The following is a 24,885-nucleotide window of genomic DNA, read 5'->3' as shown; positions in this document are numbered from 1 at the left end:
TCTGGATAACTTTAAAGTTTATTACTTTAAAAGTTTGTTGTGGAAACATGAAATAATTGTCATTGTCGTCATTCCACTAAAGTGTGTTTTCATTGACATACTTTACAAATGTAAAATTTCCAATTACTTCTTAAGACACTTCGATGTAAAAATAATCAAAAGTTAGTTTATTGATCTATAACACAACAATAATGAGGCATAAACTTCTTGCAAACACTGAAACTCTGAGTCATTGAGGGCAGCACTGCTTCTGCAGCAGCATCACTCCCTTCCATCACCCGATCTTCATCAGGAGCCGTGAGGTTATTGTTACAGCCAAGGCCAGCAGAGGACATTTGAAATGAAATGCTAAACATCCTTTCCATGTTACTGGGGTTTTAAACACATACAAGACTTTTTTTTTAATAGTTCAACACCTCGTCTCTCAAAGTGTGGATGCATCTCTCCAGCTTTCCTCCAGGCTAGACAGTCTTTAATTAGCAGGTATATTTGTGCAGTTCAGGTGCTTGGCAGTTCAGGTTTGTCGGTGAATGCTTCCCATCCAGATCAGAGGAGGTCATCTTCAGAAAGTATCTCTTGCAACCGTTTCCGGAGTGGTCACCGCTGTGGACAGGTGACCCGGGTGTGTCCCGGCATGTGGCAGTTGCCGCAGAGGCGAGGTTTCTTGGCGGTAGGCGGTTTGTTCGAGTCCCCCTTTGCCTTCCTTCTTCCATTTTCAAAAGTATTAAACCCACCGCCTGAAAGAGTAGAACAGGTGAAACATCAGAACTGCTGCCTCACCTGACGTGGATTTAATTTGATTATTAGGCACAGAATAAAACTCTCCAGGGCACTTTGACAAACACCAAAGACAGGAAATCGTACAGGAAATCATACAGAAAACAGACTTTTGGTTTAGATTCAAAATGCAAATGTGCAGGACCGTTTTGAGTCAGTGCAGATTTCCTGTCTGTATCATATTTAGACTCCTAGTGATTTTACCACTTTTAAACAGCACAGAGCAAACAAGTTAGTGGGACAACATCTTAACTATTGGTGCAAACAAAACAGTATTTAGCTCAAACAAACTAGATTTCTGTTCCTCATAGACCTGTTACTTCTTCTTTTATCAAGCTCTGCTATCCTCCACTCATTATCTGTATTAATTGTTCCTGTTTGAATGGAGTATCTGTGCAAAATACACCTGTACAAATCCTTGGACCAGTCATACTCTCTCCATTATGACCAAGACCAAAGAGCTGTCAGAGGACACCAGGGAGAAGATTGGAGACTTGAACAAGACTGGAATGAACCAATCTTTAATAGGCAAGCAGTTTGGAGACAAGAGATCAACTGTTGGAGCAATTAGAAAATGGAAGAAATACAAAATCACAGGCAATCTCCCTCAAACATGAAAGATCCCACCTGGTGGGGAGCAAGTCATGTAGAGAACAGTGAGGAAACAGCCCAGAACTACATGGGGGAACTGGTCAGTGGCCTGACGAGAGCTAGGACCACAGCAACAAAGGTTACTATACTAAAACACTACATCATCATGGAAACAAATCCTGCAGAGCTCCAAAGGTCCTCCTGAGGTCCTCCAGCACATGTTCAGACCTGTCTAAAGTTCTCCAGAGAGAGACCGTGGCAGCGTTTACATGGACACATGTAATCAGAATAAATGCCTGATCAAAGTAAAAATGTGTCATTTAGACATACCATTCGAAATACTCTGGCCAAATCAGACTCATTCATATCAAAACTTCCTTCCGCTTGAGATAGGTGGGTCATACCGATTGTTGATCTGATCGTGGCGCATGTAAACAATTTATTCTGATTGGGTTTCATTACTGTGCTGGATTCTAAGTCATGCATAGAGGATGTGATGCTCCAGAGAAGGCTTTGGGGCCCAAACAGGACTAATCGTCTGCAGTCGGAATTGTAGCTTTATGTTTGCAAGCAGAGGAGGATGCTTTGCTTTTGTATGTGCTTCAGACCGGTGTCCGTCCGGTAGCTCTGCGAGTGAGCGAGCTTCCGGACTCGGGAAAACCGTGTCTCCCAAAAGAATTGTGTCTCCGAGTGGCTTCAGGACGTTGTGAACTGGCAACTTTTGAATGCGGAAATGCCGCTCCACGCTCCGGACAGTCCTCTGGAACTGTGCAAATAGTCATGTGAACACGTGTTTCCAATCGTATCCAGACAAAATACAGGCTGATGTTATTCCCACATAGTTGAGTGCGGCCAAGATGAACATTGCTGCATTGCTCACATAAATTTTAACTAGATTCAAATTTGCATTGATTTAGAAAACTTTGCTTGTCGTCTGTGGAGGAAGAGAAAAACTGAGCGCCATCCCAAGAACACCAAACCCACTGTGAAGCATGGTGGGGAGAGTTCATAGTTTGGGGCTGCTCTTCTGCAAGGATGTTTGATCCGTACAAAGGAAAGGACTAATGGGCCATGTATGGTGAGATTTTGGACAAAAGTGTTCTAGCCAGACTCTGAACCTCAGTCTAATGGAGAATCTGTAGAGGAACTTGGACATTTGGGCTTTCCTTTGACAGCCCAAAACAACACAGCTCTCGAGAAGATCTGTATGGAAGAATGGACCAAAATAGCAAATACAGTGTACAAACCTGGTGAAGACCTACAGGAAACATTTGAAAACCAGGTTTATCTTGCTAAGCATTGAGGTGAACTTTTGTTATTTTTTGAATTCTTTAAAAGCCATACAATGTGATTTCCTGGATTCCTTTTTTACATTCTTTCTCACTGTTGAAGTGTATCTATAATGAACATTACAGACCAAGCTCAGCTTTTTTAGTGGGAGAACTTGCAGTATCTGTGACAAATACTTATTTATCTCACTGTATCTGCAGGTTTGGAGTGTGTGGATTTGTTTTCTTTAGTGTTAGTTATTTAGTTGTTCTTTCTGATGGTTTGATTAAACCTTTTTGTGTCTCTGATCAGTTCAGTGTTGTACAGTTAAGTTATGTTGATCTCATTTCAAGGCCTTGTGTTAGGGAGTTTAGCTCTGCTTTTTTGGAGGTAAAATAAACTTAAACTTGTATCAAACATCTCTGTGTTCTCCCGCCTTTCTGCTTGGTCTCTAAAACATGGATGCTGTCTTACTGCTCTCAATCCAACCACATTGCCACATATTTACCCATTTTGGTGAAGCTCTGGCTTTGATGGCGTCATATGTGATGGCAAAGCTGAAAAACCTGCTTTAAACAAGCAAAGACAACGGGTCACGTGACCGCACAGTGTGTCCATTTTTACGGTAAGTGTAGTCATGGCTGTACCTCATTAAAGAGGGGGAGTTTCAGCAGAACTGCTGCTTGCTTATCTAAAAGCACAATCTGGAAAATTATCTGGAAAAGCACAAATCAGACGCCCAACGAAAGCACAAATCTGTGCCCCCATCTGTAATGACTTTCAGATTAGTGCTGTTTTGAAAGAGATAATAAACCGTGTCTGATGTAGTAACGGAGCTGTCAAAAACAAACAAAAAAACCCACAAAACTGTGATCAGATGAAAGTAGACAATCAAAAAAAGTCTTGTTTGTTCTGAGCCAACGGGAAGTTGAGTTCAGGAGGACTTGAACTATTTTTGACAAACTGTCTCCTCCACAGCATGAAGGGGAACATATGTGATGTGGCAGACAGACAATTGCGTGGAGGAGAACAAGGGGAACTGGCCATAATGTAAACACAAAAGCTGCATACCAACCAGAGAAAAAGGTCAAAGTGAGTTCAGAGAGGAGGCAGACGCATGAATCGAGGTCAACGGCTTTACAGTGATCCTGAATGTGGACGGATGGGTAATTTTAGGCCTTTAATCCTTTCTTTGATCAACCTAAAACTCGATTAGGAAAAACTGGAGTGTAAAAGTGGCATTTCCTCAGCGGCTTTAGGTGGGCGGCGGGGAGTGCTCCATGCTAAAACCTACTGAGGTGTTTTCAAAGGAAAAGGAGACTTCCTTAAACGCAGTCTTCCCCAGAAAACAAAATTGTAGTTAAAAAAATGTTAGTTAATCCAAACTGAAATCATTCATCACACAGGTTTGCCAGGAGGGAGGGGCGCATTATCAATTTGTATGAAGCTAAATAATTTTTATCGGTTAAAACATGGGAGGATGGTATTCATCCAATATTTTCAAGAATCACCCGTCCACTCCCTTAAAATGTTATTGGCCTGTAGGTATCAAGACTAATGAACCATCAGAGGGTTAAGAATGTTGCTGTGATGATTTAGTGGGTTTCTGACAGTTTTGTCCTTCCCCTTAACCTTCATTAACAGTTAAGTACTGTATTTTTGGGGGTATGTTTCTCAAAAATATTTGTCAAGTAGCTATAAGTCAGCCCTGAGTTTTCAAAAGCATAGGTCTCAGTCACAACTTTCCTTACAGGTGGATACGGGCTGGGCTAGGGTTAGAAAAATGGGCTACAAAGCACACATGTGGTCCACACGACATATCAAGGTGGTGGAGTTTTCAGTGATTCTGTGGAGCCAAAATGTATGCTGTGGGGGGGCAGGTCATAGTGAACACTTATACGACATGCAAGGATAGTTAAAGGTAAAGTAGGTGAGACATAGGCACGTTGTACGCATTTTTCACTTTTTTCAAGCCTCTCAAATCCCATATTTCTGGCCCATTAGTGCTGTTCAAGTTATAAGTGTGTGCTCCTTGTGTGAGTTAAAAGTTAGACCATCAGAGTGTAGTTTGTATGGATATCCTATAGCCTCGTTACCACTGAGCGGTCCGATACGGTTCGGTCTGGTAAGGAGTACTACAGTTCGGTCCAGTTAATTTTGGTCAGCGTTTCCTCTCAGTTTAGCCTTGCTCCCACTAAGTGGTTTGCTTTCACGGCACATGTGTGGTGTAGACGGCTAGCGTGTTATTGCGTCATTGAAGTGCAACGACTAGAAAAGCAACAATGGAGGTCATCCAGCAGCTCGTCTTTTTTGTGTTTTACTTTTTGTACATCGTCTTTAACAAGAATTTAATGCTGTTTGAAAAAAGATTTGAAAGATTTAAAAAGAATAGCGCCGTAAAGAGGAAAACTGAAATGCTAGCTTAGCGCCATATTGGTGCTTTCTAATGTCGTCACTTTCTGCCAGTCAGCGGGTGACAACAATCGTCCCGTTCCATTTTTCTATGGAACAACAATGGATGGGGGCCCTCAAGAGGTATGGTTTGGTGCTGTTTAATGGGTCCATTTTACAGTCGAAACGCTCAAAATACCAGACCGTACCGTACCGCTCAGTGGAGATGAGGCTTATGTGCGTCCAATGTGAACTTACATATCACGTGCACACCCCAAGAGTGAGGCATTTCCGCGTGGTCAGTGAGGAGCCAGTACTCTCGCCTTACTATCAACTAAAGTGTGGCATAAAACCACCTTACAACTACTTCACCTGTACATCATAAGTGCATGCAATTAACATTAGCCTTTTTAATACTTCACTTACCACACCCAGGAAAATCATATGTTCAGTTCTCATGACAACCCTTAAGAACGCCGTGTGAGCATCGAGGGAACTGCAAGACACACCTGTGCTCCTCTAAAATGAGGCCACTCTTCTCTACAACCCTTGACTGGTCTAGACACCCAAAAACCAGCAGCACCCATACGGGTCAACCCCATTGACCTTGTGAATAAAGCAAAAAGACAGCCAGATGTTGTTTTTGTTAGAGGTGTGAGAAAATATTGATTCGGTGAAATATCGCGCCATTTGAGTTGATGATACTTGATTTGATGATACTTGATTTGATGATACTTGTATCAATTTAAAATGCTGTCAAGGCAATATTTAATAATTATTTATAAGCAAAACTATAGTTCAATTTTACTTTTGTTTTTCACTTCAACCTCGACCGTTAGTAGGCAGCTCAACACAGTGAGCCACTCTACCCTGCACTAAAACAAGAATCACTTTATGATAGATGCGATCCCGGTGTCCTCTTGAGGTTTACAGTTGTTGTTATACACAGCGAAATATGACATGTATACTCAGTTTTAACTAAGGATGAGTACTGAACCGAAAAACTGCCAAGATGGTACTGGCACCATATAAAAACCCAGATTTAGATGCTTTGTGGCTCATGGAAGAACAAGCGAGACCAGACGCGCAGTCATGCACTGTGTGCGCACCCCAAAGAGCTACAATTACACATGTGAAAGGTGTTTTTATATTCAGATAGTTTTTTTTAAGTCCCAATTAAAAAAAGGAAAATATTATCTCAGGTACTGTCTCAGGAAATATCAAAATACGTATAGCGCCATGTGTATCACAATAAGTATTGCATTGCTAGACTCTTACACACCACTAGTCTGTCACTGAACATTACATTAAGGTTCAGTATTTTTTGCTGGAACACTCCAATAAATATATATATATATATATATTTGTATAACTGGTTGGTCAGTTTCAAAAAACCCTTCTCTAAAAACTGAAGCACAGCTCCCCCAATCTATGCTGGCTTTAAATAAACAACTGCTCACAGTTACTCTGTAGTCCAAACCCTACAGACAAAACCTGAAGAGTGGACATTCCCTTGACTTCACACGCCCACACTGATGGGAAACGGCCCCTCGTACACACAAGAGTTCCATTGAGCCCTGCAACGGAATGAAACAAACAAAAACACCTCACTGCTTTTCAAAATGTCCAAGTTCTGCTTTTAGTTTTTCCCCAACAGCCACAAATAACTTTAGTTAATTAAAATATCTTTGTAATATTTAAAGTTCTGCATCATGCTAAAGACGTGTGACGTCACAGAGACTCTCAATGTTCTGGACCCATTTGAATCCAGTCTGCGGGTGCCGCCACTTTAAACAAATGTGTTTGCACCAAACCCGACCTTTTCAAAAGGGGGCAAAAGGGCAGTTCAGAGAGACTGTACGGAGGTAGAATTTGCCCATAATGGCAGTAGGGACTTATTCATAATAAAATGGGGCTGGAACTAACAACTGCAAATGTAATAATTTTGTTTTCAAGACAATCTGTTTATTTTATTTTTTTTTAAAGCTTTTACATCCTTTTTATTCTTAAACTAAATCTATTTCAATTTTTAGTTTCCAGTCTGTAGGTTTAAGAACCGCTAACCCCCGAGTCCTTCATGTTATCGGATCATGACAGAAACACCAGAATGACCGTTCATTTTTCCATTGCTGGCCCCAGGTATGAATCATTTCCTCCAGAGCTGCACATATATCACACCTAAACAATTTTAAATGTCAACAAAAAAAAATGACCTTCTTGGAACGGCTTTTTATACTCAGTGGATAGTGGTATCTTTGTTTCTTTCACTTGTTTAATTAATTTTTTGTCCGCTTTTCAAGTATTTTACTACTTTCTGTAATTTGATGTTGCTGTTTATAATTTCTTTTACTTTGCTTAATTTTTACTTTACTTTTATCTCTAATTTAAGTGCTACAGAAATAAAGATTAATTCATTCTGTCTACATTCCTTAACATCAGTCTCAGTGATGCTGCAGAAAGAATCTCTGGTCTAGATTTTTTTTAATTTAACTTTAAAAAAAAACAACAACAAAAAAAACAATTTAACCAGGCAGTGCCTTGAAAAAATCTACACTTCCACAAGGAGGGAGTGCAAACTCTACGCAGATAGGACCCGCCGGGATTCAAACCAGGGACTTATCACTGTGGGATAAGAGTGCTAACCACTACACAACCTTACAGCCCTCATCAACAGATGTTTTCTCCCTTAAAGTGAACATACAGGAGCATTAGTCAAACATAGCCAGACTGCTATAGCTACTACCAAAAAATGCTGCTAGCATCATGCTAACAAGTTAGCGTTGATAAACTTAACACCACAGCGGCTCTAAAAATCTGGCTCAAACCAACTTGGACCAATCACTGTCATCGGGCTCCAAAATGGCAGTGTCAGTATCAGGAAGCAATGGTGATGCATTTGGCCTCGTTTCACAAGAGCCGGAGGTAAGGCATTTTCTATGGGTGACGTCAACACCTCTTTGTCCATTGTTTTTACAGTCTATGGGTGTCTGGCTCCAACATTACTGCATCCAAATTGAAAAAAAATGCGACTGAACTGACTTCATTTTGGAGCCTGGAGTCAGCCATTTTCAATGGGCGACGTCACACTCACTCAGTCCAGTTCTCTTTTACAGTTAATAGATAAAACCCATTAGGGTAATGTCTGAATTCCCATCCTAATCCCTAACTACTAAAAATGATATAGTGCAGGACTATAGTGCCCTGGATTTTAAAAGGAATTTGGACACCATGCTCACTACCTTTTTTTTTCTTTTTTAAACAGCAAATATATCATCGATTTCACTACATGAAAATCTAATCAATAAGAGCATTTTACAAGATCTATTAATGACTCCACTGTGTTCTGATGATAAAAATGTTGACGATTTATTAAAAAATTACATTTAAACCATTTTTTTAGCAAAAATAGTTGAAACACAATGTATTGTGGTCTATGTTCACCTATTTAGTGAGAATTGATGAACACTGGTTTTTCTGCTTTTATTTTTGGTTTTCCGGATAAGCGGAAGAAGATGGATGGACTGGTTTTTCACAAAAACTTCTGGGAAATTTCTAGGGCACTCAAATTTGGAATTGTAGATTGTGCAACAATTGTAAAAATATGGAGAAAAAATAGGAACAATAGAAGCAAAGTTTAAACTTAGCTCCTAGCTTTTAATTTAGCTTTAACTTATGGGGTTCAGATGACCTGACCCTTATATGGATGTGTGATCCCTCCCAGGACAAAGGTGGACAGGATTTTATGTCTGCACGGACACAAGTGAAGACAAAAAGTCTCCGGATGACCTCACTTTTAATGTAAACATGCCTAAGAAAGCACAAGGGTTACCACGTATATAAACTACACACAGATAAAACTTTCAACAATTTTTCATTTGTCTATATTTTGATTATTGTCAACATTAGTAATTATGACGTCCAGTTGTTGCATCCCAAACATCGAACTAAAGATTAGCAGTTAATTTTGAATGATTCATATCTAAACGCTAAAAACAGCAGCTTGTGGCGTTTCCATTCACTCATGTTTTCCATCTGCCAAACCCGAAGTTCCTTTTTTTAATGGCTGCAGTTCAGGTTTGTCTTTTCATTAAGGAAGGTTTAATCTGCATATGTGGTGAGAATTTACCAAAACAGGCTACAGAATTGATTTTTATTTTGGAATGTGGCAAAAAAAATTCTATTATATGGTTTATATTGAATAAAATTCAAGAAAACCGAGTATTGAAATGTCACTTATGATATTAAAATGTCCTTTGAAGGGTGTTAGTTTTCATTTAGATTAAAAATAAAAATATTTTACATTATTATCATAGTCTGCAATAAGCTAAAGTGAGTATATTAGAAGTAATCAGCCTGATATCTTATTGGCTGCTGGGACATTATTGGCGGGTTTGTTATTAAACACACCTGTCAGTTTGAGCAGATTTAGGTCTTTCTTGCTGCAGGTCTGATCAGGCATCAATATTTGGTTGTGGTTTTCACCAGTTTCATAAAACAGATGGATATGTGTGTTTGAAACTTGCCTGGTGGAGGGACGTTCTCATCAGCCCACTGGAAGAATCCACACTGCTGCTCTCTAGGTTTCCCGCAGGTGTGGAACATGCGCCCCTTGTTGGGCCCGTCCTTCTGGACGGTTCGAGTCACAGCAGTCTGGTTACAGTTGCACATGGTCTCTCCCGAATGCCCTGATCCACCTGCTTCCTGCCCTCTGTCACCTGCAGAAGTGTTTCTGAACCCTGCAGAGGACCTCGGAAGCTGTTGGATTCTACGTACTGATGGTGCTGGCCCTTGACTCTGCGGCGCCCCCTGCTGGCTGGGCTGATCAGCCCACAAAAAAAAGTTGCAGCCCCCTGAGTTGCACTTGTAGAACTGCCGGCCTTGGTTGGGCCCATCTTTGCGCACAGTCAGAAGCAGCGCCTCCTGACCACAGTTGCACACAATCACATCATTGCTGTTCTCTATGGGCACACTGCTGCCCCCTGGTGGAGGTCTTGGCTGGGGGTTCCAGGAAGGAGGAGAAGGAAAACTGCTCTGAGCTCTAGGTGGTGCTGCTCTAGGAGGCCTTGGAGGAGGAGGAGAAGGAGGATCATCCCCTCTTCCACCACCACCTCCTCCACCGCCACCCCCTCCTCCAGCTCCTCTGAGGTATTTCAGGTCCAGAACTTCTCTGAGCGTCTCGTCGCAACCACCAATGCAGCCCACAAACTCCAGAGGCATCATGGGAGGAAGGGAGCCTCTGCGGAACTTGAACTTCAACCTAGAAAACAATTGTGGCCCATCTTAGTTTTTTTTATAGAAAGTAAAAATGAAAACATTTAAAAGTGCAAAGATGAAGGTATGAAGTAAAATATGCTTCAATGTCCATAAATTTACCAAATCTTTATTTTTTTTTAATCTTTGAACACTTTTCTAGAAATAACTTTGACCTTGATCTTATGAAGTTAAAAGTAATGCAATAAAAATGTAAATCCACAATCATGATTGAAAATAAATGAATCCTATATATAGACCCACACTGATGAAAGAAGTGTTTTTGGTGTTTTTGACGTGTCCTTGAGGCATTTTTCTGATGATGGAGGAGAAATATAAAGAACACTAAGCTTAAATTGCATTTCTTTTGTGAATCAGGAGCAGACAAAAAAAACAGCTTGAAAAAGATCCTATTTGAGATGTAGAAAATACGCTGGGCGGCCACAAACTCCTGCTCCTCTCCATTCCGATGCATCCACTTAGAGACAAACAGATCCTCGTACATCAACGCTTTTCTCGTCTGAGCTAGAATCTGGCTCAAAACTATACATCTGGATATTGCTTGCTGTTTTTGTTGCACCAGTAATGTTATCTCAGGGGTGTGAGGGGCTGTAAGCTAGTGAGAGAGCATTTAAATAGTCGAATAGCTCAGTTGTGGGTGACGGGAATGGGGTTGATCCACGCCAACGTTACCATCCACAACTCAGAGATCAATTTCTAACAAACTCCTGCTGCTCTGCAGAAACTACGTTCTACACAATTACACTTTTTTTTTCAAAAACAGCATGGTTATAATTAAAAGAACACTGGGAACACTTTTAGATCAAAAGACTATCGGAGTGAGACTTTAATACTTTCAAATGTAAAAATGTGAACTTAGCAGTGAGAATAAATCACTATTAAAACTTTAATTAAGCTTTTAAAACAGTCCAACAGATAGGAATTGGAGCACATCTGCATCTGACATAAAAGTTTTGATATATCTAAATTAATTCCTGGCCTGTTATTTCCTTCAGTGTTTTCAGGGTGTATCAGGATTTCTTCAGTTATTTGCTCTTTGAAGTGCTTCTGTTAAACTGTTTTACAAGTCCCAGTTCACAACAAAACAAAAAAACAAGCAACTTTTACTCTGTTGACATATTCAAGAAAGAAAATTTCAATAAAAAAAATCTCGCTAATTCTCCCCTGTTATAAATCTACTAAAGAAGCAGGAATTTAGAACAAAAATATCAGTATAGCATCACTGAACCCAGAAGCCAGGAAAAAGTGCATCAGTGAGGTATTTTGAGAACGTGTGACTGCAAAGGGAAAGTAATGATAATGCATCAGGTTACCACGGCAACCAAAGAGGCAGAAATGAAAAAAAGAGTTTAATGTGAACGCATTTGCTGCTGAAGTTACACAACAACCTGAAAGCTGGTTTAGAAAAAAACAACAAAAAAAGAGGCATGTTTCAGAAAACTACTGCTGCTCAACTTTGAGCTCTGTACCAGATTGGTTGCTATAGCAACACAAGGTGGTGTGAAGCACTTTGGTTCTCTGCTAAGCGAGCGTGCCCTATATTTGGACTAAGGACGAGGCTGGCGCTGAAGGGGTTAACAACGACTTGCGTAAACAAGAATTTAGACAGATTTCTGGAGAGCCTTCATTGTTGTCGGGGTTGAATGGTGTTTGCACATCACCAAACCACTACACTGAAGCCATGCCTCACAACGGGCATCGCTGAAGGGAAGGTGTCTTTGAGCAAACACGTGCTGGGCTGATGAGTGCTGGGAAATGATATGACTCACTGTTTTGAATTACACAGCGATTAAAAAATGAGAAGTGTACGAGCTTCAAATTGTTTTTACAGGAAATAAACTCTTAATGATACTACAGGATAAATGTCACAAGCAAAACAGTATTCATACTAGTACATGATAGTATACAGCCTTTGCTTTCATAGCATTATATAGACTTAATTTTAAGGTTGTGTATGTATGTCACTGCACACTTTTCAATGCACTTGCAGTTATTTATGTGCAAATAAAAGGATTAAAGACATAAAAAGGTAGAGAAAAATGTGTTTTTTCTACTTTCAAAATTGGAAAATTACTATTATTTTTCAAACCATAAGTCACTCCAATAATAACTTTCTCAAAAATCAACAATCCTTGTGAATGGTTGTTCTAAATGACCTATAGTGGATTTTCTGTGAATCATGGCAAAATCTGTCAAAATGTTTAAGTCCGACTTAAGTAAACTTTGAACTGCTTGAAGGATTGCTGGAGCATTATGGGTACTGTAGTTTGGAGCCTGGTGAAGTGTGTATATATATATATATATGTATGTATATATATTAAAATTTGTTTTAAACATGTTAGTAGTAAAGTACATGAACGAATAGTGAGTAGTAATAATATTAGCAATAACAGCAACAAAAACAAAAATAATACAGACACATGTTTCAAAGGGAGCACGCAGGAGCTTGGCTTATTTCAACCTGTTTAAACATCATGAAGTGATAAATTCAGGGTATTGTTTTGTATTTATGCGTTGCACCTGAACAATGTTGAGTTATTGTGAAAAAAGTTTGACTTATTTGTTGTGCTCTTTCTAAAAATTGAAGTAAAAAACATTTTTTTTCTGGTAAGAAACTGGTGTTCACAAGATAGTAAATGGTGTTACCAGTTAGTTAAAACCAGATTATTCTTTTTTTTTTCTTCAATTTTTATATATACTTCAATGTCCCTTTAGGGGCTCCTTCTTGTAAAAGGCTGATTAGTGCAGATAAAATAGAAGGGCATGAATAACAAGGTTGACGGGTAAACCTTCCCATCAACCCATCTGACCAATCCCATGCCTCCTGGCCCCTCTAGGTATTTGTAGCGTATATTTATAACATGATCTGACTGTTTTGCGTTGCTTAATGCCCACTAAAATCTGCTGTAGTTGATGGTCTGAAAAATACGACAGCCAAACCGGAGTGATCGTAAATTCAGCTCAAATTTTCCTTTTTTCAAAAATTTTAAAATCTTTTTCCAACTTTAACATTTTTTTGTTTGTTTTTTCCATTACTGCACATGCTTAGAACTATTTCTAGTTTGCTTTTAAGCATGTTTTACTATAAATAACATAATGTAAAAGTATTCATATGTTTTACCTTTTTATTTTCTTCATTCTGATAAAACTGGTGTATTGTATCTTATTTTATTTGATATTAAGTGTTTTTTTAAATAAGGCTAAGCTTTTTTTTAAGCATTTTTTTTTTAAAATGAGTATTTTGAAAGCATTTTTATTAAATGAAAGATGTGAAATGAGTAAAGTTTGTAATTCCTTTTTAATATTAAACAAGGAAGAGTTGTGATTTCCAAAATGTTAATCTTCATTTTGGGGGGTCTGAGCTTCCTGCTCTCGTCTCCTCTCCTGTGGATAGCTTAGTTGAGGCAACGTTCATGATTAATTTATTAGGTTTCTTTTTTGTCCTAATTGGTTAGGTTTCACTCAGAAAACATCCAAAAATAACAATTTAAAACCAGAATGAAAGTAAAGAAAAGGGTTTGAAAGATGTTAAATCTTCTGGGGACCTCATAAATTCAGCAAACCCTAAAAATCAATATCAACTTAATGAATAGCAGAGAAAGCATTTCTCCAACTGCATTAGAACTTCAGTTTAAACTGTGTTTTTCCCACTCGCTCTCTGATGGGAAATGTTCCTCTCCGGGTTTCAGTGTAGGCGTAAACACACTAACTTTGGTCGCTAACTCTTCCATAAATTCATGGTCAAGTCCAACTTTTAAGTTAAAAAATAGCAACAATTAAATTTGCTCATTTTGTTTTTTTAGCTTACTAGCAGCTTATTTCAGGAAGAAATTTCTAGTGTTCAACGGTGACAATCACAAACCTTCGATGTGTTTGGATGGATACTCACATGTGGATGGGGTTTGGCTGACATGTGGGACAGATGCTTTCATCTCTGCTGACCTCCAGAACCGTGTCAGGGAACCACACTGCTGTTTTACAGGCTGGGTAACCCACACAGGACAGGAACCGACTGCAAGAGAGCAATGACCTATGTTAGATCAAAGAATTTTCCCTTTCACTTTGCTTTGTGTTTTCCCTCACCTGTTTCCCTCCCTCTTCCTCTTCAGCACCATGTCCCGACCACAGTTTGGACACTTCCTCACCGGCAGCTGCATCTCCAGGTCCTGCTGCTGTGTTTCAGGGATCTCCAGAGCTGCACCCAGATATGCTGACAGAGCTTCATCTAACCTGAGGAAAGCAGCCCGTTACGACCGTCCTCGCTTTAAAAATGTAGAGATACAAAACACGCAGAGGACGAACTTCTTTGCCTTCCTGACAGACTCGATGAAGACGGCCTTGTACTTCTGGATGTGGTGCTGCAGCACGCTACGTTTGTCCTTCCGACCCTCTGAAACGAGCTTGAGGTCGGCCTCCAGCTCAGAGCGCAGGTTTGGTTTGGACATCTCATAGCCCATGGAGTTGTAACCTGCTCAGACAGATGCACACACGTGATCTAAAGGACATCTGCAGACAATCAAGAAGAGATCGTATAAGGCGCGCATACCTTCAACTAATCCCATGCCGAGTTCTCCTGGCAGAAACCTCTGGTCTGCTGTTAAACCCACATACGTGCGGCTTTTGATAGTCTCGATGTGCTCTGCATGGGTGGCATCAGTTCCTGCAATAGTTACTTAATAGCATAAAAAGCCCTAAAAGTTTTGAATACTGTATGATGTTAGGTTTGCTTTGCTTTAATTTCAAACAAACCACAGTTATCCTCCTGACCGGGAAGGACAACTTCTAAATCAAGCCATGCATGTATTGCTGTGTATTAGTATGAATCAGGTTGTTGCAGCATTCTGTGTTTTATTTTTTTACAAACCTATTTTTTAAGAGTGTTTTATGTTATAAAAAGCTATTTTATTGCAAGTACTGAGCTCAGGAAAACTTAATTTACGCATTTTGTCTAAAAACCAATCAATCAAGCTTCAGGACAATATATTTTGAACAATGAAAGAGTTATATTTCAGCATATTTTAGTTTTAAAGTCCCACACCAATCATTTTGTGATCTAATTTCAAAGCGTTCCAATGTGGTATTTCAATTATAATGATGTCTTTTAGCCAAAATCAAAAGACCTGTGTGGTTTTGCAGGTTATAGTTTCTGCAGAGCAGCAGGAGTTCAATAGAAATTCACCTTTGTGTTGTGGGAACTGTTGGTGCAGAGCAATGTGTTGCTTGGAGCAGGGAGCTTGTAGCCAGCCCAGTGTGTTTTTTACAACATCAATAAACTATTTTTCTATCTGCATTTTTAAATCTGCTCCTGATTCACAACAATTTGAAAGAAGAAATACTCAGAAATGCAATTTTAAGCTTACTTTTCGTTACATATGTGCTCCATCTTTAGGAACATGTCACATGTTAAAAACACCAAGAACACGACTTTTATTGGAGTGGGTCTATAAAGTGAGATTAAAAAGTTTGCAAAACTTTGCAAAAGTACGCAGATTGACAAAGTTTGTCAACCTGGTTAAGGTTAAGGGCACTGCAGTGATGCCTAAATGCTTTGAATTAACACACAAAACCATCCAAATTACTGTGTATTATGTTTAGTTATTTCTGGTATTTTTTGTTGTTGCTAATCCATGTCTGAAAATGATGACAACTGGAAAATATACAATAGAAATAAAGTTTTTAAAAAGAAAGGGCACTGTGGCAATGTCTCTGTGGCTGAGCTGCTCCTGGTTGAATAGATTCCAAAATACTGTTTCCTCACAGCAGAGTTTATTTTAGAAGTCTTAAGTTTATTTTAGAAGTCTTAAGTTAATTTTGGAAGTTGACATTTATTAGTATTCTTTGTATGTGGGGTCATGGAGGGGGAGTTAAAGGATGAGTTGGGTTTTTATTTTGAACTTTTGTATCTTTGTTTTTAATTGGAAAGCGCTTTGGAGCAACACAAGTATTTGTTTTTATAAATAAAGTTTGATTTGATACCGATGCCGTGCTTCTCCATCAGCGAAATGAGGTCGGCTTCAGTCAGAAGCTGTGGTGGACTCGTCTGTCCGTCTACCATCTCAATGGCGGAGGGCTGGAACTGAGAGCCTTGTTCATACACCGGAATCACCTGCAGAACACAGAGCAGCAGATATTCAAGAAAAACAGATTTTCATCAAGATTAAGACAGTCAAGAGTTCAGTCTGTTTTTACCTTTGCGTTCCACTTGTCGTACGGATAAACATCCAAATAGTTCCTGGCAATAATCATGAGCCCAGAGGCGGAAAACTGCTCTTGAGCGATGTCTATGTCCACCACAGTCTCCTGCCCCAAAGCATCCTGGGACACACAGGCCAGGAAGTGTCGAACAATGAACTCGTAGACACGAGCTTCATTTCCCTGGAGGGAGAGGAGACAAACACGAGTGAATGTTTACTGTTCATGAAGAATTTGTCAACTCCAAATGTAACAAAATAACCTTCATATTTCCAGACCAACCTTTTTCTTATTTAGTTTGCTTAAAATAAAATTGAAATGAATCCAATAAAAGCATATTTGAACTCCTTCCAACCCACCTGCAGAGAACTAGTGTACTTGGTGGGGTGGATGGGGGGGTGGGCTTGGTCAGAGTTTTTGCCCTGCCGTGGGTTGGGCCCCCCAGGCTGGTCAAGCACCCGCTGGGCAAACGTCCCCCACACTGAGCTGTGAGTTTGCTGCTCCACCAGGGGCGCCAAGGCCAAGTTAGCAGGGAAAATGTTGGTCTCTGTGCGAGGATAGCTGATAAACCTGAGCAGAAACAGAACGGCCTCAGGGAACGCTCAGACCGAAAACACACACAGCTGCGTCGGAGGGGAAGACGCTCACCCTTGGGTGTAGAGCTTTTCAGCAATCTTCATGGTCTCTTTGGCGTTTATTCTAAGTTTCCGAGACCCCAGCTTCTCTAGCTCCTGTGGATCAGGTAACAGATGTGTGATTTCATAATAAATCAGGGACAAAAGCTTTTATTCCTAAATTTTACAGCATGAAAAAGTATTTTGGTTTCATCCTTTTACCACAGTGTCCAGAGGCAGCGGTCTCCATTTACTCTTTGGTTTGCTTGTTACTGAGGTGACTGTTGCTATGGGATCCTGGAAATGAATAAAATCATTTTCTCATTTCAAATATGGCTTTTAAACCCTTTCATTCACTCTGATAGCTTCCAGTCAGAGTCATGTCAGCTGCAGCAACACACAGCTGGGGAGAACATGGAGCTTTTTCAAAGAGGACAACCTGCAGCATTTTGGACTCAAAAAATGTAATAATTTATTAGCAGATCAACAAATTAATCTCTACTTCAAATTAAATCTGAAACTAAAATGAAAAAGCATTATGTTAATGTTTACCTACAACAAATTTTTCTTTTTTAATTTACTAAAATGCAGTAAGGTTTTGAGATAAATGCAAAAAATATTCTGTAACACTGATGTTTTGGCTTTAAATAAATATGAAATCTGATAAATGTTCATTCAAAACCAAGTTTGTTTAAGAAAAACTGATATCAAATAAATTATTAAAAAATATGAGATTTTGAGAATTCTTACATTAAAACTAGAAGAAAGCAGTTTTGGTTTAAAAAAACAGTTATAAATGTATTTAAAGAAAAATATCAATTCATGTTTTTGATTAATAAATAATTTAAAACGTAAATGTAATTTCAATAAACGATTTTTAAACCAGATCTTAATGGCCCACGCTGTTATAGATGATTAGGAGAAAGCTGCTTTAATATTCTTGTATCTTAATGAGTTGCTTATATACAGAGTTTCAACAACCATCATCTTATACCTGCTAGAACGAGTGATCTGAATCTCCTCCCTGACTCCCTCTATACCATGTAGGACGCAGTGAAAACAAGATCAGAGATACAGAACACTACAGCCTGACTGTTAAACTACAAACGTGTTCATGGATGAAAGTCATAGAGGCAGATGTCTCGACTGTGAGTGAACCAACCAAAAAAAAAAAAGAAATAACAGACTTAAAAACCATGTTTAGGTGTAAACTTACTATGACTATGACAGAGCAATTTCTGGATTAAAATATTACTGTTAAATGATTTTTTAAATAGTTGAGATTAAATGTTTCTGAGATTATGATGTCCTTAATGTTCATCTCAGTTATAGCTGTCAAAAAAATTAAATAAATGAAAAGACAAGAAATCTAATTTGAAAACACTCCCATTTGTAGTAAAAACAAACAAAAAAAATATTTGTTGTAATTGTGCAGGATCAGGCCCTGCAACAGACTGGCGACCTGTCCAGGGTGTACCCCGCCTTCGCCCATCAGCAGCCGGGATAGGCTCCGGCACCCCCACGACCCCCAAAGGGAAGAAGCGGTCAAGAAAATGGTTGGATGGATGTGCAGGATCAACCAGATTTATAATTTAGGCCCAGATTGGATAAAAGTTCAGTTAGAGACGATTTTAATTTAGTTTCCCTTTGAGAAATTGGCAACAAAACTGTACAGAAATAAAGAGTACTATGATGTAATTAACTTTGTCACTTGAAAAAAATTGCACTTGATCTGATCAGAATCAGATAATGAAAACTATGCCAAACTATAAAATGAAGAAACTAAGTAGGGGTGGGATTATATAAGTTTGCTTCTTCCCACTCTTATTCAAGCTATCAATAAAACGCTACTTGACTTTAGTTAATGATCACTATATTTAATTAATCAACTGTGACTTAAGTGTGTTTTTTTATCAGTGCATTTGATTATTTCTGTAATGGGTTTGAAAAATCTGTTATTTTTTTCGTCTTGTATTGTCCACACATTATGCTTGAAATAAACCAGATCATCAATCAATAAATATATAAATCAGACTTTTTGTGTGCTATAATATTTGGAATAAAATCACTACGGCCAAAAAATATTATCTTGAATACGACATGTTTCAGGCAAAGATGATCTAACGAGAATATATTATTTCTGTTTTAGTTTTTTAAGCAACTAAACTTTGTTGAAAGATCAGAATGTTGGTGTGCATCTGAACAGAAAAGGACAATGAGTAAAAAAACAAGTGTGATCAAAACAGCCTTTTCTTACCAATACTGAATACAATCCTTAAAGTTTGCAGAATTTAATCAAAAACCTAACCCAGTACATTAAGAAGCAGGATAAACACACTTCTGCTAAGACTCATGCAGGTGTAGAAGGTGTTTTCAGAAAGTCGTACCTCCATGCAGATCTGGTAGAGCACCAGGCAGCAGGTGTGGTTAAAGAGCCGGTTTCGTTTCCAGTTGAACTCCACCGTGTCTTCCTCCAGCGTGTGCAGCACTGCCACAAACAGAAGCATGTCAAACTGGGGGCCAATCCTGGAGGGTTGCATTTGAGGAACTTTTTAAAATTTGTGTTACCTTTGATTTTGTAGAAAGTCTCTGGTATGAAAGCTTTGATGGCTTTGAAGCGCTCTACTACAAAGCCCAGAGTGGGAAACTGACAGCTGCCGTATGAGATGAGCTGGTTGGCCAACGATTCTGGGAAAATCTTCTGCAGGCGGAGCGTCTGGAATCGAGTGAAGGATGCACCTGCAGAAAGAGAAGCAAAGGAGTTTATCTTCACAAACAGCCACTAAAAGCAGCTAAAAGAACCTAATTTTTCTCAGAGTCGCCTCACCTATCCGTAAATCCAGCTCCTGCCGCACATCGACAGCATCGCTGATGTTTGCATCTGGCTCTGTGAGAGTCTCACACGCTCTCCGAATGGAACCGGGCGTGATCTCAGAAAACTTTGCTCTGAAGACTTGCAAGTTAGACTTCACTGAAAAAGACAAAAGCTGCATTATTTTTACAAACTCAGATAAAATGTTTCATTTTTTGGTTTAGTTTAGATTTTACCTGCTTTGCAAACATCAATCACTTCAAAGCCAATGTTTTCTCCCTCTCTGTCACAATCAGTCCAGATGATCAATGCCTGGCATTGCCTCACCTCCTTCTCTAATGTCCGCTACAGAACAAAACACAAAAACATGTAGGAAAATAATAATAATAATGAGTTTGATATTTTAGGACTTTGAGAAAACAATTCAAAAATCGTTTTATCTACTAACAAAAAATACGATTATACCTTAATTTGAATCATGTTATCTGGACAAAACTTCTCTACTTCTGCATCAAACAACATCACAGGATTACAACTGTGCCTACAGGGAGAGAAAGAAACAAGTCAAGTTCACATTGATCACAAAGATGGAAACATTTTTCATTAAACTTACCATTTCTGAAAAGGAGCTTTGAACTCCAGACCCAGTAAGTGACCCGACACAGATGTCATGGTTACCGTCACATTCTGTACAGCAAAAATCACAGAAGCGTATGAGTGCAGACATTGAGGGGGAATTTGGGAAGATTTCACCACCTTTGCTTACCTGACCAAAGAGGAAGTATTCATATTCATAGATTTTATTAAACTTGGACATTCCTTCCCTCTAAAGAAGAAAAATAAGTCATCATCACAGCAGCACAAAAATAGAACATGAGCTCGACTTTATTGTGCTCAAAGGCATTAGTTATTTTTCTAGAGGTCTGCAGCAGCAGAGTGATTCTGTGGGAAAACTAACAACATATTGGATATTTCTACTTTTTAGTGATGCTGACATTTATCTTTATGAAGTGATGTTAGATAATGGTAATTAAAAATCACATTTTTTTATTTCAAAATCAACCGCATGTGCTGTAAGTAGCAATTGTTTCTGTTTCTCTGATGTAGCCACAAGTGTCCCTGTTCTATATAATGAAAGCAATACCATTATTAAAATAACAACATATTTAAACTCTTCAGCAGAGGCATGTCCAAAGTCCAGCCCGTGGGCCAAATGCGGCCTATGTTCCAAATCCAACCGGCCGCAGACTCCTTTCACAAAATCGTTAAACTCTAAACCAAGCAAAAACTAAGAACTGTGTTTACAATTTCTTGACAGTGGCTAGCTAAATTACATTTTACGTGTTGTAAACCTGGGGCAACAGTATCGTGCGACCCTTCTGTAACGCCTCCTAGCTTATTACTAAAATGCCAAGTGGAAATAAAGAAAAATTGACAATGAGGACCAACGCTTCCAGAACAAGTTAAAATTGGTACAGTTTTTCAGTAATATATGAAAAAACTGTTTTTGTCTAATATGCCAAGAGACTGTGGTTGTTTTCAAATAGTTTAATATCTCGAGATACTTTCAGAAAAGACATTCTAACTATGACAAGCTTACTAGGAATGACCAGTGCAAAAATTGAAAGTAACTTAGGTAAAAATGTATTTGTTTTTATGTGAAGAAATAAAAAAAATACTATTGCAATATAATTTTGATTTATTATTTAATTTGAATTTAATGTTTTTTTAAATAGCTCAAATGTCAAACTGAATGGATGGGCATTAAACCGTTTCACCTGCTGACTAAGACATCATTTTTGTAGATGGTGGCAGAATTTTCTCTGAATTGAATCAGGGATCTGAGATGAGGGAAAATGTTAAAGGAAAAACCGATGGACCAGGGTAACACTGGTTTAGAAGATGGGGTTGAAGGGTTTTGTGGTGGTCAACACTGATGCCTCACATTGAAATCCTAGTTTGAATCCCAGCTAGAGCTGTGTGTTTCTATGTTCTTCTCTTCTGCAAGAATTGGCTTTTTCAGCCAATCCTGCTTCCTCTCACAGCCCAAAAACAAGTTTCGTAGACTATTCGGTAACTCTGGATTTGTCCTTGGAGCTGAGTGTGAGTGTGTGGTTCTCTGCCTTTATGTGGCCCTGCAATGAACCGTCAACCTGTGGCATTTGTGGCACCTGGCTCCACCATCTCTGTAATTTTACCCAGAATGAAGCAGGTCTAAACAATAGATTAAAAAAAACTTAGCATTAACTTAACCTCAGCGACACTAGACTTTGGGTTAAAGTTATTAAAACAAAAGGAGACAGACTTTCTCCTTAATTTTTTGATAAAAATCATGAGCACTGACGTAGTAGAGCAGATTAGGTTTCATGGTTAATCAGATTCTGTAAAAAGCACAAACCCATGAGGCAAAGATAAAAGTTGATTGCTCTTTATGATAGTAAAAGATCAAAACACATGACTGACCCTCCGAGATCTGCCGTTGGACATGATTTCGGAGATGCCTTTGGCTGCATCGTTCTTCTCGGCCACACAGAGGACCCGCTTGATTTGAGTCCTGCTCCGGATCATGTTCGCCTCTTCTGTAGTGTCTGTACACCGGCTGCGTTGTGCGGCACAGAGAAACCTCGGCTGGAGTTTTAACCGAAAGAGTCCCGATCGAAGTGAGGATCGACCAAGAAGATGCACTATGAGCATGCCTGTTCTCTTACACCAGAAACGGCCGCTCCTCCGGGCAGCCTCTCCGCTGCTCTAAGCGGTGTTAGCATGCTAGCTGACAGAGCCAGCCTGTAGCCATTCTATTTAAGAAAAAAAGTTTCCAGACACCTTTAAAATTACTACTTGATGAACTATATTATTTAGAATAAATAGAATTGCACAAAAATAAGGTAGAATTAACAAGAACCCATTAAATTGTGTTCATAAAAGTGATAAATTAGGTCACTGATAGCTGTTTACAAAATCCGCGCCCGCTTGTCAAATTCTGCCGTCAATGCGGTTGCAAAACTGTCGTAAAGTCTCGAAACTAGAAAAAAAGTCCCAATAAAGTTTTTTTAAACAATTTTTTAGTAGTTTGTTTTAAGTAGTTATTTATTTAGTTTTAAAATATGTATTTATTTATTTATTATTTTTTATATTATAACTACAAAATTTTAATCTAATGTAGTATGTTAATAAACAAAAAAATACAGGTGACATATGGCACCTATGTGGAGAAAATACACTCAAAATCTGAAGTTTCATTCAATGAAAAAGTAGGAGCAATATATTAAGTTATTATTATTATTATTATTATTATTATTATTATTATTATTATTATTATTATTATTTTTATTGTTATTATTATTATTATTATTATTAAATACATGAGTATGAGTATGACCGGTATTCTATTGACCAGGGCTGTCAAACTCAATCACACAGGGGTCCAAAATCCAAAACACATCTTAAGTCTCAGGCCGAACACGATAAACATTTATTGAACACACTAAAAATAAATATTTAAAACTTTTAAAAGTTTTACTTTTTAACATTACAATAAAAAAAAAAAAACAGGAATATTATTCCAGAATAAATTAGCCTAAACCTTAAATAACTTCCAAGATTTTACCCATAGAAATATGTTTTGTCAAATTATGTAAGTTAAAAATAAGTGCAAGATAACATAGGGCCATTTATAACAATGAAATAAAATTATCTGGAGGGCCGGATATAATTACCTGGCGATCTGAATCCAGCCCTTGGGCCTTGTGCCATGTTAGTGTTGTATTGGAGGTATACGAATTGAATAGTTCTTCAGACTAAACTGGAACATTATAAGCGTACAGAATTGCATATAAAAAGTAAAATGTAAGAATACATAGGATAAGTATACTTGTAGTGCCCTTAAATAGACATTTTTTCCTAAGGGAAGCTTATTAGATATAAAGAACAATATGCAGTGTTTCTGTAAAGTTTGTCAAACGTGAGAAGCTCTCAGTTTCTCTTTCATTACTCATCTGTGGTTAATAAAAATAGGGATAAAATAAATTAGTGCCAGACACTATTAAATCCCAAGCAGTAAGCCAGTTTTTTAAAAAATGAAAACACTTAGATGCACATAAAAAATATTTGACAAAACAGTGAGCCCTGGGGTGTGTTATCCTTAAAAATGCTGAAAGTTCTACTAAGACAGAGATAGTTAAACATGACTGTGGCTAACAATTTTCTCCACTGTTTGTGACTCTCTGCAGTCTAAATGGGATTTCAGTCCACGTAAATACAACTTCTGCAATTTCTTGAAATATCAAACCCTAATGCCCTGTGTGTCTTGGCTATTCTCAGACCTTGTAAGCCAGAATCAAAGATGGATTTTATTCATCTGGTACTTTCATGTAGGCCATATTTAAAACAATAATATTAATAATAACAGTTGGGTAATTTGTGGCAGGTTTGTTGATACTGTATACTGTTGAGATTATGAAAAACATCTACTTGTTTAGGTGTGGGGTTTATGTTTCCTTAAAAATGGGAATTTTACCTTTTAAAGCTCATAATGTCTTTGAGATAATAGCAGATTATTCTTTTAAATTTGACAAGCACAGGCTAAAATTAGTCTATGAGTTGAAATTAAATGCTTGGAGTAAAATAAACAGAAAACAACAAATTATAAATAAACGTTTAACAGTTAGTCAGTAAATGGATCATAGAGTAATGAATAAATGAATGAATGATGGGATGAATGAATGAATGAATGAATGAATGAATGAATTCATTCATTCATTCATTCATTCATTAATAACTCAATAGAAAATTGCATGTGGTCGTCTAAATGTATCCTTATTTAAAATTATTTTCTGAACCAAATATAAAGAAATTTGGTCCGGCACAGACTTTTATTTATTTATTTGCAGTCAACTATGGCAGGGCAAAAAACATTTCTACTAATGTTGACAACAACTTGGTCTGAACACTAACTACAAAGAAAAAAAA

General features: G+C 38.3%; 1 protein-coding gene across 1 annotated transcript; it reads right to left on the bottom strand.

The window, feature by feature from the left end:
- top3a (DNA topoisomerase III alpha) lies at positions 1 to 22,923 on the bottom strand. The gene is made up of 19 exons (XM_024272742.2): positions 22,381 to 22,923; positions 20,684 to 20,743; positions 20,531 to 20,604; positions 20,383 to 20,458; positions 20,154 to 20,262; positions 19,933 to 20,076; positions 19,674 to 19,844; positions 19,493 to 19,593; positions 17,328 to 17,402; positions 17,140 to 17,222; positions 16,851 to 17,061; positions 16,489 to 16,674; positions 16,276 to 16,405; positions 14,846 to 14,959; positions 14,602 to 14,767; positions 14,383 to 14,529; positions 14,189 to 14,311; positions 9,552 to 10,285; positions 1 to 737 (listed from the first exon to the last, which is right to left on the bottom strand). The coding sequence occupies exons 1-19, from the start codon at positions 22,609 to 22,611 to the stop codon at positions 598 to 600; spliced, it is 3,075 nt and encodes a 1,024-aa protein (XP_024128510.1). The 5' UTR covers positions 22,612 to 22,923; the 3' UTR covers positions 1 to 597.
- Between the last annotated feature and the right edge of the window lie 1,962 nt (positions 22,924 to 24,885).

Source organism: Oryzias melastigma, linkage group LG8, assembly GCF_002922805.2.
Source record: "Oryzias melastigma strain HK-1 linkage group LG8, ASM292280v2, whole genome shotgun sequence".
NCBI lineage: Eukaryota > Metazoa > Chordata > Actinopteri > Beloniformes > Adrianichthyidae > Oryzias > Oryzias melastigma.
The sequence above is the reverse complement of the archived record's forward strand: the minus strand, read 5'-3'. Positions and strand labels throughout refer to the sequence as shown.

Bases quoted from the DNA above. Each gene is read 5' to 3' on its own strand.
- top3a (XM_024272742.2), bottom strand. From the start codon at position 22,611: ATGCTCATAGTGCATCTTCTTGGTCGATCCTCACTTCGATCGGGACTC. The intron at 17,062-17,139 runs GTGAGCGTCTTC...GTTTCTGCTCAG, and splicing joins GAAAAGCTCTACACCCAAGG to GTTTATCAGCTATCCTCGCA. The intron at 16,675-16,850 runs GTGGGTTGGAAG...CTCTCCCTCCAG, and splicing joins AGTACACTAGTTCTCTGCAG to GGAAATGAAGCTCGTGTCTA.